At 34.2% G+C, this 16,074-nt stretch overlaps 1 protein-coding gene across 1 annotated transcript in view; it reads left to right on the forward strand.

Moving 5' to 3' along the window:
- Positions 1–16,074, forward strand: part of UNC13C (unc-13 homolog C) — a 212,384-nt gene that overhangs the window by 48,896 nt on the left and 147,414 nt on the right. The window contains exons 5-6 of the mRNA XM_042804059.1: positions 15,159–15,181; positions 15,705–15,769. Of these exons, the coding sequence (XP_042659993.1) occupies positions 15,159–15,181; positions 15,705–15,769 (88 nt within the window). The remainder of the gene's footprint in view (positions 1–15,158; positions 15,182–15,704; positions 15,770–16,074) is intronic.

A 16,074-nucleotide genomic window follows, 5' to 3' on the forward strand; every position in this document is an offset into this window, starting at 1 on the left:
GAGTGTTCAGATGTTACAGTGTTGTCTCTAACAGTTTCCAAGGCATGGTTGGTTCTATATTCATCCTGATCAGCAGCATATGCAACGTGAGACTGCAAGGCTAAACTGATTTTAATTCAGTCCTTAGTTATATTCCCAGTAAGCCCTCAAACAAGTAGCCAGCCCTGAAAAAAGGAAAGAGAAGGGTGTGGAGGAAAGAGAAAAGAAATATAAATGGTAGCACCCATGTATGAAGGTGTGGTGGTGTGGTGGAAAGGAACTTAATTCACAGAGGGTGTTGACACAGATTTATTCATGATCTTTATCTTCTGTGTTAACAGACTTCAAAGCAGACAGTCATATACATAACTTTAACACTTCCAGTAATACAGAGATATGGTGATTTTCAATATTAACATACACTGTAATGCTAACATCATAATATTGCATGTGCATTTAATTGGGAGCACATAATTACTATAGATAGCCAGATGGTAATTGTCACCTTGACTGAATCTTTGCTTCCTTTATTTGCCTTGAAAAAATAATGAAGAAATGTGCCTTTAGCTGAAGATCGTATGTAGTAGTAATGAGCATTCAAAGCTTGAGCTACCATGTAGTTTCTTTTGTACATGGACTACTTTTACAATGAAAATATAGTCAAGTTGTTACATAAGCAATTAAATATTGTTAATGTGAAAGTTTATTTTAGTCTATTTTAAAATTCAAGTAATGACACTAGATTGTAGATTTGCAGATATTTTTCTACAGTACCATGTTAGACACGAGATGATATATGTATGAAGAAGCAGCTAGCAATAGCTAGTATTTTCATGACTTTTTCATGATTTTATGAGGCATGGGAGATGGGCACCACAGTGTTTTTACTTAGTCATTGTTGTAAAATGGGAATATAAAGATCTGAGAATCTAATTAAAGAAGGCACACAGGGAATTCCCCAAATGGTGGTTACATTTCATACAATCCGTTTTATGAATTAAATATATTTTTTGTTCTTTTAAACAGCAGGTAAAAGACCTCTTTCAGTCTCTTAGTCTGTTGACATTTTTTTCTTCTGAATTACTGAAGCATTTCTTATACTATATTTACAGAGAAACCAGCTGATACCAAAGCCAATTTATGAAAATGTGTTATTTGGTGTAGTGTATAGGGCATAAAGTGTCTGCACGGTTATAAGATAACATAGTAAGACCTCCATTTTTTTTTCCACTGAAATAAAGGAGAAGGCAATATGTCAAGAGGTTGAAGGGAATTTACAGATGAGCTGCTACAACAACTCTACTTCTCAGATTATTCTGAAAACATTATGCATTGACTCGAGTGGCAATTCTGCTTTCTCTTCACACTGTTTTCCACCCCAACAGGGAGGATGTGTTTCAATCAGGGATTCTGCCTCAGCAGTCACTGGCTCTTTTGTTACAAATGTATCTTCAGGTCCTGTAGTGTACCTGGCAATACTTATTAACAAAACAGTCTTTCCTGTTTAATATCTAATGGATGGATATGATATTTTACATTTTAATGTCTGCAGAACTCCTAAAAATTTTTCAGTCTATATTTTCTAGATGGAGTTGTCTACTAAAAGAATACATTACCTGAAAAACTTCTACTGCTGAGTAACATGCAGTATTATTGGAATAAAATCTTCCTTGATTTTACTTTCAGTGAGCTAGATGACTGATATTATAGTCAGTCTATTCACAGATAATGGAATCCACAGATGACATTTCTATCCTTGGAGATATTCAGAAGCCATCTCAACATGGTCCTGGGCTATCTGCACTAGGTCAACCTTCTTGAGCAGGGTTGTTGGACAAGATGGCCTCCAGAGGACCCTTCCAGCCTCAACTGTTCTGTGATAAGGAAATACATTTTTTGAACACTTTTAATTTTTTTGAATATTATTCTTTCTGTGTGGATTTATGCATGTCCAGAGAATACTTAATTTATCATTTAAGCAAATAGTAGTTTGGGGTATTATATCTTCCTTTTAATATTTTCAGGAGCAGTAGTAACTTTAAAGAAGAGTGACTGATAGCTGATGTAGGGTTTACATTACTTTTATGAATAGGTTTATTTTGATTTTTCTTTTAACTCTTTTACCCCTATAACTGATTCACAGTCAGCTTCCAATTTCTAATTTGTAGATGGAAAAGTACTAGTTGCAGATCAAGTTCCTTGAATTGATCTTCATTATATAACCAAAACATAACTTATTGTTTAATGAATTGTTTTATCTCTCCATGTAGGCAGGAACAGGTAGACAGCAATCTGGCCAATCAGAGATATAACCAGATAATACAGTAGTGTTATTTCTCCAATTTAGTACAAAGAAAGGTTTGGAATGCTATTATTTTCATTCTAGTAGCACATGAGGTAAGGTCATTGAAACTTTGGTACATAAATAATTTATTAGTGCACAAGAGACACATCGGATAGACCTCTTCTCTGTCTGTAGCTGGAGAGAAAAAATACACTATGAGCTGATTGCTTAATGTATTATTTATTGCAATGTGGTTTTGGAGACATACTGGGATGAAAGTAATAGGGTATATGGATGAGAGGAGACGTGAGCAGTACATGAGTAATCCTCGGATTTAAAGTTCTGTAAGGACATAGAGGCATTGTGATGATGCGTGTATATTAATGGAAGGATTGATGGCTTTTTAGAAAAATATCAGAGAAATGCTAGCCAGTGGTTTGTTTTTTTGTACACTTTAATTGAGAACAACTCTTACCTTTTTTTTTTTTCCCTAGTTCCAGTCCTCACTTGTTATTTTCTAGCTTTCTTTTTCCCCAGTGGCTTCTTTCATTACATCCCTATCTTATCTTTTACAGACACCGTAGAATAAGCATCATTCTCTCTCCTGATGAAACCATCACTCTAGATAAGCTTGTAGAATTGCACGTACTCTTCTGCATTGCTTTTAATAATAACATAGACTCTTTCTATGAATAGTAGCTTATGAGTGATAGCTTCTAGTTGATCATCTAGTTGATGAAGATCTTGCTGATCATTTGGTGACAGGTCATATTTTAAGAAGCCTTTGGTCTGAATTTTCTGCCACAGAGTAACCTATAGATTGTGGTGTCAAAATGGGTGAACTCCTCTTACTCTTTACATTTATACAGTGGCAAGTCAGATTAGAGGGGCCAGGGATGGGAGTTGACTGTTCAACAGTGGATGAAAGTAGCTTTTCTATTGCTTTATAGGAAGGATTTGTATTACATTTAGTGGTGTCTGGCTGATGAACAGAACTTCGAGATCAGTATCAATACAGCTTTATTTTGTATATACTTGAAGGAGGAAAGGTGATGCTAGCTTTTGAAAACAAAGGAACCAGTAATGTATTAACACATTCCTCTTGCAGTGTGGCCGTTTGGTTCCACATTAAGAAAAGCTGTCAGCAAAATAAGTGTATTACTAAAGCATATTTCAAACTCTGTCTATTTAAACTATGCTCTTTTGAAACAAGTATATATTTTCTTATTTTGACAGCTTTTCTAGCCTTATTATAATAACTATGTGCTGGAACTGCTCAAGTCAACTGTATTTTCCCAAAGACTCTAGGCTTCAGAAGTTTATCTTACGTTGTCCTTTGGTACTCAGGCTTTTAAATCCAACCATGTTTGTTTGTTTGTTTTTAATACAAATGTATAGGTGCACACTTACTAGTAACTAATAGCTATACTTAATAGTATTGTACCAGTTCTGTTATGTGAATATAAATCTTGGATTTGGGCTTGAAAATATCTTGCTGTGGCTTAGATGAAAAGCAATTGATCTGGTATTGTTTAGTAAATGAATCAGTCATTTTATAGCCATTCAGGTAGAAACAGGATAAATAAAACCATTACGCTGGTCACGGCAATTGCAGATTTGATGCTGGTGACTGTAATGGGGAAATAAAAAGCCTGTTAGAAGATAAATTGCTTTTAATGATAGACTAAGAATTCTCCTACACTCAATCTACATAAGCTGTGTTGTGCCGTGGGATTTAAGAAAAGACCACTGTTTGTAGAAAGAGAAATGAAAATGGATGTATATCCCTTCTAATTACTTAATTGCTTGAGGTAACTATGTTGACTGATTAAATATTGTGAATTGCATTTGGGTTTGCAGGGTTTTTTCCTTAAAAATAAAGTTCCTTTTCAGGCTGCTGGTGCAGATTGGGTAAGGGAAGGATGTCTAGTCAGGTGGCAGAATTCTAGTTTAGTATATAAAATACTACAGCATTTAATAAAAATACACCATGTATATTTGCATGTGTTACGCCAAACTGAGCTACTAATTTCTTCATTGACCAGTTGTAACAGCTAATGCCAATCAGTCTTGTTCATACCACTGTAAGTCATCTTTGCCCTTTTTAACCAGTCTGCCATTGTCAAACAAAAGTAAGTTTGTCATCTTGTGGGAATTCTTTGAAATCTGCAAGACCCCTCTCTTGTCATTACCACCTAATTTCTTCAAGTATTTTGTTGTTAAAAAATCAAATTCAAACTTAAATTTATACTTATCCTTTAGTGAATAATGGTATCCTGGTACTGTTGAAAGTTTAGGTGTAATTAAATCTAAACAAGTTGACTTGAACGAATGTGGCTTTAAGTTGGCATAGTTCTGACATACCTTATATGGCTTTAGGTGTACTACACTGTAAACACTCACTAGAAGCTCCCACTGGAAGGCTTGAGGCAGAGTTGTGGCTACACCTTAAGTTTCCTTCGAGATTAGCATTACCTTGTACAAAATCATGAATTATTATTTTTTTTAATGTTATGTTTTGAGATGCTTTTCCTTCACTGAGCCTAATGGCATTGCTCATCTTTCCAATCTCAGGCATAGTCTAGTGGGAAGGAAAAAATAAGTTAATGGATGATTATACTGCAATTAGTCTTTGAATCATTGTGGAAGAATAGCTCAGACAGCTAAAATTTTAGTTAATAAAAGTTAATAGCAATAGGAAGCCCCAAAATTTTCTGTTCTGTTTCAAAATATTGAAACCACAGTATTCAGTGATACAAGGTTTTGTTTGTATTCTATCATAACCCTAATAGATTGTTTTTTGGTGTTGGTTTTTTTTTTTTTTTGACCTGGTATGACAAAAGACTTCGTTAACGTAAGGGCTGATTGTGTGTGTATGCAGTATGGCTGATATAGTTGATATGCAATATTTTAAAATATATATATATATTCACCTAATATATGAGGTATAAAGACCTGGATTTGGGAACATAATACTTTTCAACTGAAGTTGCTTCACCTATTGTTCTTCTCTTCATCTGTAAATAATGTAAACAGGTAGATTACAGAGACTTTTGATCAGTGTAAATTCCTTTCCGTATTCACATCAGAAGATGGTGGCAATGGAACCGACGTATTGTGTTAACAGGCTTGAGAAGAAATGGGTACCCTTGCTATACACTTCAATAGATATGTGGTACTGAGGAAAACAAGATTTACTGCAAGTTAAGGAATCTGTTTTGGTGCCTTACTGGGGATGACAATGAACTACAGAGCTTAATAATCCAGTTTTTCTAAATGTCTTTTTTTTTTTTTTTCTTTCCTAACATCATGTTTGTGCCTGCCTTTTTGTCAGGTAAACAAAATGATGGATACCTGTAATTTTTTTTTTTTTTTTCTCTTGTGAGGTAAGAAGCTGAGTGGGGGGAAATTAAATACATTTTCAGATGATGTGGGTAGGAATTAATAGTGTTCCTGCACTCAATCTGCTTAGCTAAAATTTTAGAAAATCTTTTTTCCTAGATATATATATAGGTACACTATATTCCTATATATATACACACCTATATATATATATATAGGTACACTCTGGAAATTTTACAATAGTATTATAGGAAGTAAAATCGTGTTTTAAACAATTATTAAGAACTTCATTAATTCAGTCAGGATGTTGCAGATGAACCAATATATAATGATTTGAATGAGCCTGTCTTGCATATGCTCGTGTTTCATGCACATAAGTATCTATGCATTTTTTTCATTGCTACTGGTTTCACTCTAGAGTCAGGCATAAGTCTTTATACTCTTCTCTTCCTGCTTCTTGTCTGTCTTTAGATGGGGAAAAGGAATATCAGAGATTTAAAACAGTAAATGGCAGTCCATTAATCTTGAGAATAATAGAACTGTAGAAAGGCTGCTTTAAAAGAATTACACAAGGAAATCTAATCAGTTAATGATAAACACAATACATCCATCTTTTGTTTGTGGAGAAAGAGCAAGTACTTACATTCACCACCTACTCTAAAGTTAGGACTTCATGAAGGGATGATCTGCATCAGTTGCTTGCTGTTGCTGCCTGTTCAGTACTTCAAAAGATGTATTAGAGTAAGGAAAAGTATAGTGAGAGTAGTGACCATCATCTCAGTGACTATTACCACTCAAATAAAAGTAAACTCCTATTAACAACAATTTACATTTTTTTTCCCAGATTGGTTTAAAAAAAAAAATCCAAATTTTAGAAACCTTAAGTGAAAGAATTCTTTAAAAAATAGTTTAATATGTCTTTCAGCAAACATAATATTGTCCTTATGACTGATTGTATTTTAGTTCTGTAGTTACAGACTTCATGTTTATCAGAAAATTTTATATTGTAATACTGCATCTCTTCGAACAAAAGGTAGTTACCAAATAAATTGAAAATCAACAGTTTAATTTAGCATAGTAACTCTCATTTAATCAAGGTGCATTACATCAAAAAAACGTGTCACACATACACCTGTGTAACAGTCTGGGAATTAAAAAGAATTCTATTCTTATTAGATGCCTTTTTGTTGGAATAGCTATACCTATTCTTTAATCATTAAACAAACAAACAAATTTTTAAAATCCCAATGAAACAAACCAAAACAAAAGTAATCCCAAAGCATGAAAACCCCCACATCCTTAATCAGTAAGGTTTAACAGAAATCATCCATATTTTGGCTGTTTATTAAAAACAAACAAAGAAAAAAACACAGCAAAACAAACCACCAAAACCACTTCTGTATAGAGAATGACTTTCTTTTTAAGGAAAAATAATTAAAACTGCTAGTTTCCTTTGTAAAAGAAAAAAGTCTATACTACCCTACTTCTTACAAGAACAAGAGACTATTTAACACTTCACTGTCTTTAGCATTAATACATATTGATTAATATTCATGCAATTTGCCTGCTGTTTTTGTTCTTAAACAGATTTAAAATAAATTTGCTAGAACTAAGAGAAAACCTGAGCATGCAAGCCAGTTCCTAGGACTTATTTATACTGATTCTGCTGTGGAAATGATTGCAAAACAATATTTTACCACCAAGATTAAGAAATATTTTCTAATTTTATTTCTGAAACATTTAAGCCTTTTCTTTATATCATTGTATTTTAGAAGTAGAAATAACACTACATCATTTTATAATGCAGCTTCAGGGTAGAAGGAATCTTGTTAAAGCAACTGGCTGAAAAAATATCTAGACATGCATTTAAAAATCATAATGACTTGGAAAACACGAGTTCATAAATATGCTCAAATCTTCCTCTGATCTATTGGGGAAGTAGAATATTAAAATAAAGCATAATACCAAAGAGATTATGTTTTGTTGCCAAAGCAAAATTCTGACTACTTTCACGAGACAGGTGTCAGAGTTTTTCTTCATGCACATTTTTTAGGTGATCAGTGGATCACCTACACAGTTGTGTCTCACTGGGATTCTCAATAGGAGAAGATATTATAGAATCACAGAATGGTTTGGGTTAGAAGGGACTTTAAAGATCACCTGGATCCAACCCCCTGCCACGGGCAGAGACACCTTCCCCCAGCCCAGGGTCCTCCCAGCCCCGTCCAACCTGGCCTGGAACCCTGCCAGGGAGGGGGCAGCCACAGCTGCTCTGGACACCCTGGGCCAGTGCCACACTGTGCCAGTACAGTGCCACCACCCACACAGTAAAGAATTTCTTCCTTATGTCTAATCTAAATCTACCCTCTTTCAGTTTAAGACTGTTATCCCTTGTCCTATCACTATGCTTGCTCCCTGATAAAGAGACCCTTAAAATCCTTCTTGTAGGACCTCCCTCCAGTTCCTGCTGATGCAAAAATACTGTTGAAACTGATAAAACTTTCTTAGCCATAGGATTTGCCTACTTGATCGGTAAAGAGTAATTTTAATGTAACTTGCATGATCAAAAGTTTTGGTAAACCTGAAAATAAAGACCCCATTAATTGATATATAAATAATTATAGCAAAAACCAAAGCATGCATACAGACACCTGCATTTTTATATTGTTTAATACGTACCATTTTTGTAAGAGAGTTTTCTTCTGCACTTGTCTCATGTAAAACTCTTATTCACTCCACTGAAAATTTTACTTATTTTTTATTAAAACCTATGTAAAGAGAGGGTTTCTAGGTAGCCTATATCTTCTAATTGTGTTGCTGATAGAGCTGTTTAAAAATGTCCTTGATAATATGATAAAGAATATGGTGTATAAAAAGTTACAAGTTAACTAGAAAAGAAAAGCTCATCTAACTTGCAGAGAAGATCGGCTGAAATTGACCTGTATGATATTGGTTGTTACTCCACATGATACTTCTGCCAAAGTAATTACTTCCAGATATCACAACTGAACTGCACGATGTTTTCTACCAACTGCCCCTTTACTCTATTTATCTTTCTTACATAAGGAATGTCATGGAAAACAATTTTCAAAAATCAAATTAACATTGTGTTATTTCAGGTTTTTTCTTTTTCTCATATCAGTTAAGCCAGTTTGCTTATCAACAGAAGAAAATAAGATTTTTTTGTCTTATCTCAGTAAGCAATGCCAGCTGATGCCATCTTTTTAATCTGTATGTGATTAAACGTTGACTCATTTTTTCTTCCACTACTGTAAATCTTTAAATTAGTCTGGTTTATATAAATTTTTTAGCCTCCTAGTTTGGGCTTTTTGGAGATAATTTTAAAGTGTTTGAGACTATTTTAGATAGTTCTTTAGGTCTTAGCTAGGAAGTGGTTACAACTCCACAGGAGAAGAAACAACTTCATACCAACAGCAGCTATGAATATCCTAGTCTGTGAAATATGTGACTGTTTCTCAAACATTAAGTTCTTCTTCATTGCTCTTGATCCTATGTCTATATATTGGTCTTGGTCTTTAACTGTAGGATATTTATATGACTTACAGGTTTGCCACCATTAGCCTTTTATTTACAACAGGGATAGACTTTTGAAGCAAATCTCAGTCTTCCCAATTCACTACATTTGGTTTGAACACTGGAATGACACTGAGTGTGATCTAGATGCAACTGAGCTAGATGATGCTTACCAAGATCACACCTAATGTGCTCAGCACCTAATGGCCTTTCAGTCCATAGGGCCAAAAATAGAACTGGTATGAAGTAAATCTCCCAAGAACATTTGTGGTGTGGACACTTGGGTCTTCAGCACCAACTGTTTTGACCTTCTGATCTGCTCCTTTGGCACTAAACTATTTGCTGTTGCACACGTACTCTTTGTTGCCCAAGATGGTCAGCGGCTCACTCCTATGCCCGAGGCAACCATTTAACATTCCTGCCCTACTGTCACTTCTGTCTATGCCGTTATGACAAACCAACTTGCATATCTTGGTGAAATCCATATGTTCAATGTAAGAAGCACCAAGGTTCCTTGGTTGCATTTTGTTAGAGTCCTGAGGGACTAGTCTCGCAGTTGGTGTCAAGCCATGTGGCTATTTGCTTGGATTTCTTTGGAAGAAATACAATGGGACTTCAGCTTGCAAGACCATGATATAAGTGGTCCAAGTCAAATGTTTTGTGGTGACATTGGCTGTGTGATATGGAAAGACTTGCAATAATCAATTATCTGTTTGCTTTTATGGGCTATAATTAATTACTTGGTTCCATTTATTGTTATCATTTGTATCAAGAGATAAAATATGCCTCTTTATCCTTTATAGATAATGTATGCTTTACCATTCTGATGCGTTATGGTGTCAGAATAGAGTGCTTAAAATGCACAGTGCAATTTACTCCCTACCATCATTCCAACAAGGAAGCCTGGTCTTCAAGAAGACTGTAATTTTTAAAGACCACCAAAAATTAAAAAGCACTAGTATCATACCACATTCTGTAATCAAATAGTTCTCTTGACAGTCAATAATTTATTCTTTTAGAGGTAAGTTTCAGAAGTTGCTAGAAGTATTTGGTAGCTGTAGACAATAGAAAAGAAGAGCCTTTAGAAGTCTAATGAGACTCAATTTCTAAACACCAGAGATGTTTTTAAACCATATCCTCTTGTTTCAGATTTGCAGACCAGTTTATTAATATAGACACAAATGCAGTTTTTATTTTTACCAAGCTGACCTCTTGTTTTGGCCGTCAATGTATCCACTAGTAATATTTCTACATCACTGCTAGTAAAGTGCTAGCAGCAATTCTTCTGTTTCTCCTGTCAACCAAGCTTTAGTCAAGTTTGACCTTCTGTTTGTCAGACAAGCATCACTCATCTCTTAAGATGTGCTAACTTTAATATTATCTTTCAAGCGTTATATAGTATATCTTCCTAGAATGTGTTTCAGCAACACAACATCCTCTAGGCTTACATACTGTCATATTCTGTTCTGTAGTGATAATATTACCTTCTGGGTACAGCATTTATTATTTTAGTATGTGCTGCTTTTATTTGACCCTGGTTTTCATCTTTTATTTCTCTTTCTTAGTGATAAATACCAATTAGAATTGTCCAGCTCAGACTACAAACTACTTCTGACTATGTGTATTTTACACATGTTTTTTCCATGGAACAGCTGTATTATTATCTAATTCCAGCAAGTATTATGTCTAAAGGGCTCGCTTCCAGGAATGACGTAATTATCAGTCAGTTTGGTGCTCTTGCAACTGTTTTGCAGAATTAAATATTAAAATGGTACTTTGAGAGAATAATGAACTTTAAATCTTTTTCCAATACGGCATTATACATTTATGCACACTTATAGGAGTGGAAATCAAGGTAGTATACATACTAGCTTTTTAATCCTAGGGTTTCCTAACAATTCAGATTTTTATGACCTTATTACAGTTCTTGTGCTATGGTGGGGGGGTGGTGAATTAATTTTTTGCCATCATTAAAGAAGAAGTGTATTAGATTAATGCTCTGCTGCTCAGAAAAATGCAGAAGTAGAATAATGACACAAGGCTTGATGGATGCTTATGACCGGAGGGGAGGAGGGGGAAAGTCTTCTGAACCTCTTTGATATAAAGATCTCTGCTGACTGATGAGACTGTTGTCCAGTTTTATTTCTGATGATATCATAAGCTACAAAAGCAAAGGTCTGTTTTTACTTCTATATCTTCCTTGCTAGTTTATCTTTCATGCTGGAAGAATCTGTCTTTTCAGCATCCTTTAGAGGTTTTTTTCCTTAGGAATTTTGTGTATAGAAACTAGTTATCTTGTATGCTGAACTCCTGTGTTGTGTGGCAAGTTAAAGGTGGCAATATTGCTATTAAAAATTGATAAATCAGACCATGTGTTAATTTGAAAACAGCTGATATCACTGTAAAGTTCAGCTTTTATAAGATCTATTTGTTTTCAGACTGAGTTTGAATAATATTTATGTAGTTTTAATAAACACTTGTTGGAAATTTTACTTAGCCTTCTCAAAACCTTTAAACTGATATGTGGACAGAAAATAACTTGGATGCTTATTTGAGGGGGCTGAAGGTATGCCAAATAAGTCTTCGTCACTGCACCTCCCCACTCCTCTCCATCTGGGATCTAACTTACCTCAGTGGATATTTGTGAACTATTTTCAACAGGAGCCAGGATTTAGTGGGTATGTTGAGTGTTATACAGCCTTTTAATATCTGGAACTTCTTCTAATGGAACCTTAAGGCCTAATTTTGAAGTGAATACTTTTAATTTCATGCTTAGCTCATGGTTTATGTCTTTTTATGGGAGGCTTAGGGAGTGGTAGTGAAGAAGGAGGATTAGCGATACTTGGTGAAGAATGGTATGAAGCAGGAGAGGACTTTTTAGTGAAGCAGGAGCATTTTAAAATATGGCTTGCTAAATATTCCTTAAGGTTGTCCTCTCCTTCCTAAAGTTTTTGCATTCTATCATCAACTCAAGAATTCTGCATAGAAAATGAGCTTATTTGGAGAAATGTGATATGATAGCTCATCATCATGCTTTCATTGCTGTAATTAATGAGATGCTACTTTTTCTTCTTCTTTGTATTAATTGTTATAATTATATAAATGTAAATAAACAACAGAAACCTTGTACCACTACAGTATCCTTAACTAAGTTAAATCAGTTTTTTCCTTTCTTTACCAGTTACCTAACTATGTTTGAATTTGAAATTTTGCCTTCAATATTTGACATTTGTAAATATAATTTTCAGTACTAAGTACCTAGATGACCATTCTACTCTTCATAATTCCAGATATAGATATGGAGTGCACTGAGATGAAATAGGAACAATTATAGAGCAATGTCACTCCATGGATTTTTCCTATAATCCCAGTAAAACACCCCTCTGGTTATCTAAAATGGCATATGGTGTAGAGGCATAGCATGAAGACTATACTGGTATTTTGTAATGTACTGAATTTTCACATAAAATAAAAACCTAAGGAGGAACAAACTAATTGAAATAAAATAAAAAGTATCCTGTAGGGTTAACTAAATGAACCAGCATTTATACTGTTCTTAGTACATTCATAACTTTTTTATGTTAGTTGCTTGCCATAGAATGTGTGGGTGACAGAAATGAGTTATATGAAGATAAGCTCTTTTAAGTAAATACATGTTACTCAGCAATATAATGTGAGATGTCTAGCCTTGTATCCCGGATTTGAAAATACATTCAGTGGTCTCTTACATAATCATAGTTCACTTCTTATCTACATCAAGGAATGTTGCTGTCTATTCTGGTAGCCTAATGACTACTAAAGTGAATTGCTTGGTGACTGTACACTTCCTGATTTGGTGATCTCATACACACGGAGAACACTTCCATAGTTCAGATAATTTCACTCATGGTGAGTTCAGAAAAAGCAATAAAGTTTTCAAACTAATTTTGTCTCTGAACATAGTCATTTGTTACAAAAAAAAAGAGATGCTCTCAAAATCTGGTTTTGGGAAATTCACATCAGTTATGTGCTTTATGCAATTTCTATTGAGAAAAGAGTCCATTAGACTGGTGCATTAAGTTCAGTTTTGTTTTGTTTTGTATTTTAAAGTAGCAACTGCAAAAAAACCCACAAGTTAAACCAAAAACATAATACCTTTTTTCCCTTCCTAATTTTTGATTGTCGCTCTCCTTCCTAAATTTAGGCAAAATTAGGTTCCAGTAAAGAAAGGAAGTGTAGTGAAATTAGATGAAGCTGGCTGAAACCCAGGAGAGGTAAAGAAAATTTCATATGTCCATTTCTCATACTCTGCAATACAAAATTCCATTTAATGTGGAAGACAAGTCTCAACAATTTTGTATTTACTAATATAACTTTCTGAACAACTGAATTAAAAATATAATTCATATGATTCTTTAGGCAGCTGGTAGCAAAGTAACTGAAATTTAAAAATTGCATTCCACATAAATAATACTGAGTTTTATTATGCTTTTTTAAATGGCAGTATTACAAAAATTATTATGGTTAGATATTCTAGAAAGAATGTGTAGGTTGCATGAACAGATTATGGTGAGGCTTCTTACCTTACAAGTGATGTCCTGTCTAAAACTTCCCTCAGTCCCCAAATTTTTCTTCACCTTTTGGACTTTTACAAGTTTGAGAATTAATTCAGTCTCAGTCTCTCCTACTTAGAGTCCTGTTGGTATACTCTCTCTTGCCTCTCTTACATTCACCTGTCCAGATGCTGCTCCAGCACTTTGAACTATTCCTCTTATTTCATAGGCAGCTCAGATACAGTCATCTAGTTACTCCTGGCTCTGCTCTTACCCTGCTGTAATAATTTTGTTGTAGGAAAGTAGGATCATATGGTCAACCAAATCTTCTTTATATGCTTGTGGAGAAAGAGTAGCCAATCATACCTGATGTTGTCAGACAAAAACATTTCTGTTTCTATTCTGCCCATTCTTATGCCTGTTCTTTGTTTTGATCACATAAGTAGCACCTAATATTAGTGGCACAAAGGAGGCTTTAGTTCCCTGGGTTGTCACTACTAGACTGTATGCACCTTTACACTTGCTAATATATTTTTCATATATGTGTTTGAATGTGCTATTTTCTTGTAGATGAATTTGTTTAAAAATTAAACATGGCACGTGTTTAAGGTATAAATGATCATTTTGTAATGTATGTAGTGTGGGATATTTCTGAACATCTTAAAAATACCTGAACTATTTAAAGGGCCTCTAGAATATGTACTCCATTTGGGGAGGAAAAATGGAAAGATCAGTAAGGTGACAATTAAAACAATGCAGTTTCATGTATGCACTGTACTATAAAGTGTCAAAAAAAAAAAAAAGATCCACTTAGTGGTGCAATAGTATATAAAAACAACAACTTTAAATGTACTTGCATTTGTAAATTGAAAAGACAATAAGGGTAGCTTTTGCTGTCAGCAAATATTTTCTGATAGTAAATGTGACTACATCACAGTTTTGCATTAAGCAATTGGTAGTGTTTTATCTGTATATATCATATACTTTCACAATTGTAGTTCTATTGGCATTTGGGGGGTAATTTCTGTCATTATATATCTGTGATAGAATAGAATAGTTAGAGTGCAGGAGGTTTGGAGGTTTGTTAAATTTCCTTAGTAGAAACATCCTTGAAAATAGAGCATTATTTTTTTGAACACTTACAACTGTATTAAATATATATTCATTACTATTTTGGGGTTTAAATATATAATTTTAATTTAAAAATCTATAAAACATGTGGAGATAGGATGCAGTATATGAATTATATGGTATCTACACAGACCTGCATAAGTGGCAGGGGTTCTTATCTACTGAAAACATCTTTGTGCTTGTTTAAAATTTAGTAACAGTGTTCTTGTTGCAGTGATAAAGTTAAGCGCAAATGTTACTTAGATTCTGCTCTGCATTAGCAGATTAAAACAGTGACAGTTTTTTGTAGCATAAAATATTTTCTCAGATACTGTTTTGTCTAACATGTATTCCCCTTCTTCCCAATTCTCTTTCAGATAGCAGTTCTGTGGATGAAAAGGTTTAAAATCACGTATTTACTATAGGGATCATGTGTTGTGTCGATGTTTGTTTGTGACTTATTTGACCGGTTTGGTTCCCTCATTTTAGTTGTGAAATCTGCATGTTATTCCCAGCTTTCCACTCTTTTGTTCTCCTTTGAGTGTATTGCAAATATGTTGCATTTATAAACAGGATAACCCTCACTGTTGTGTTTATCATAATTGCCAACCCAGGGGTCTGCTACTGTCAAACATGCTATCTGGGATTTTTGCCTCTAGTTATCATCTATACTGCATACACTATAGGACTTGAAGAACAGTATTTGGGAAGCAATATCTTGTCTTCCCATGAGTTCTTACAGTGTGTTTCACTAAATGCTGAATGCTACAAAAATGTACTCCAAAGCAATAGTGACTCTAGCTTTGGCCTGGAGCTGACCCTGCTAAACATTTCATATTAGGTGTTATATGTTTGATGCAGCTAAATTCTAAGACTTACTAAGAGCAACTGAGTAAGTGTACTTTTTCTGGTCTTTATTAAAGGCTCGGATAGTAAGTGGAAGTTCCTTGGATACTTCCAGGCTTTATGCAGTCCAGGCATTTAGTGGGTAAGTACCAACATGACTGTGAATTTCATTATTTATGTCTGTAAATTAGTCTTGTAATTTTACAGTATTTTTTCTAAGTTTTATTCTTGAAAGAAATTGAATTATTTTGAAAGGAAGATAGTCGGTTTCATTGTATATGTCTTCTCCTTTTAATTTTTTTAAGTCCCTAATTTTTAAGAAATCAATACAATTCAGTTACACAGGTCAACTGGATGACAAAATTTTTTACGTCTTTGCATACAAAATAACTGGCCTTTGAAGCTGTAGTTTGATTTTGCCTTCATTTTAGTAAATGTGTAGTAATA

The sequence above is a fragment of the Tyto alba genome, unplaced genomic scaffold, assembly GCF_018691265.1.
Source record: "Tyto alba isolate M040663 unplaced genomic scaffold, T.alba_DEE_v4.0 Super-Scaffold_41, whole genome shotgun sequence".
NCBI classification, from domain to species: Eukaryota; Metazoa; Chordata; class Aves; order Strigiformes; family Tytonidae; genus Tyto; species Tyto alba.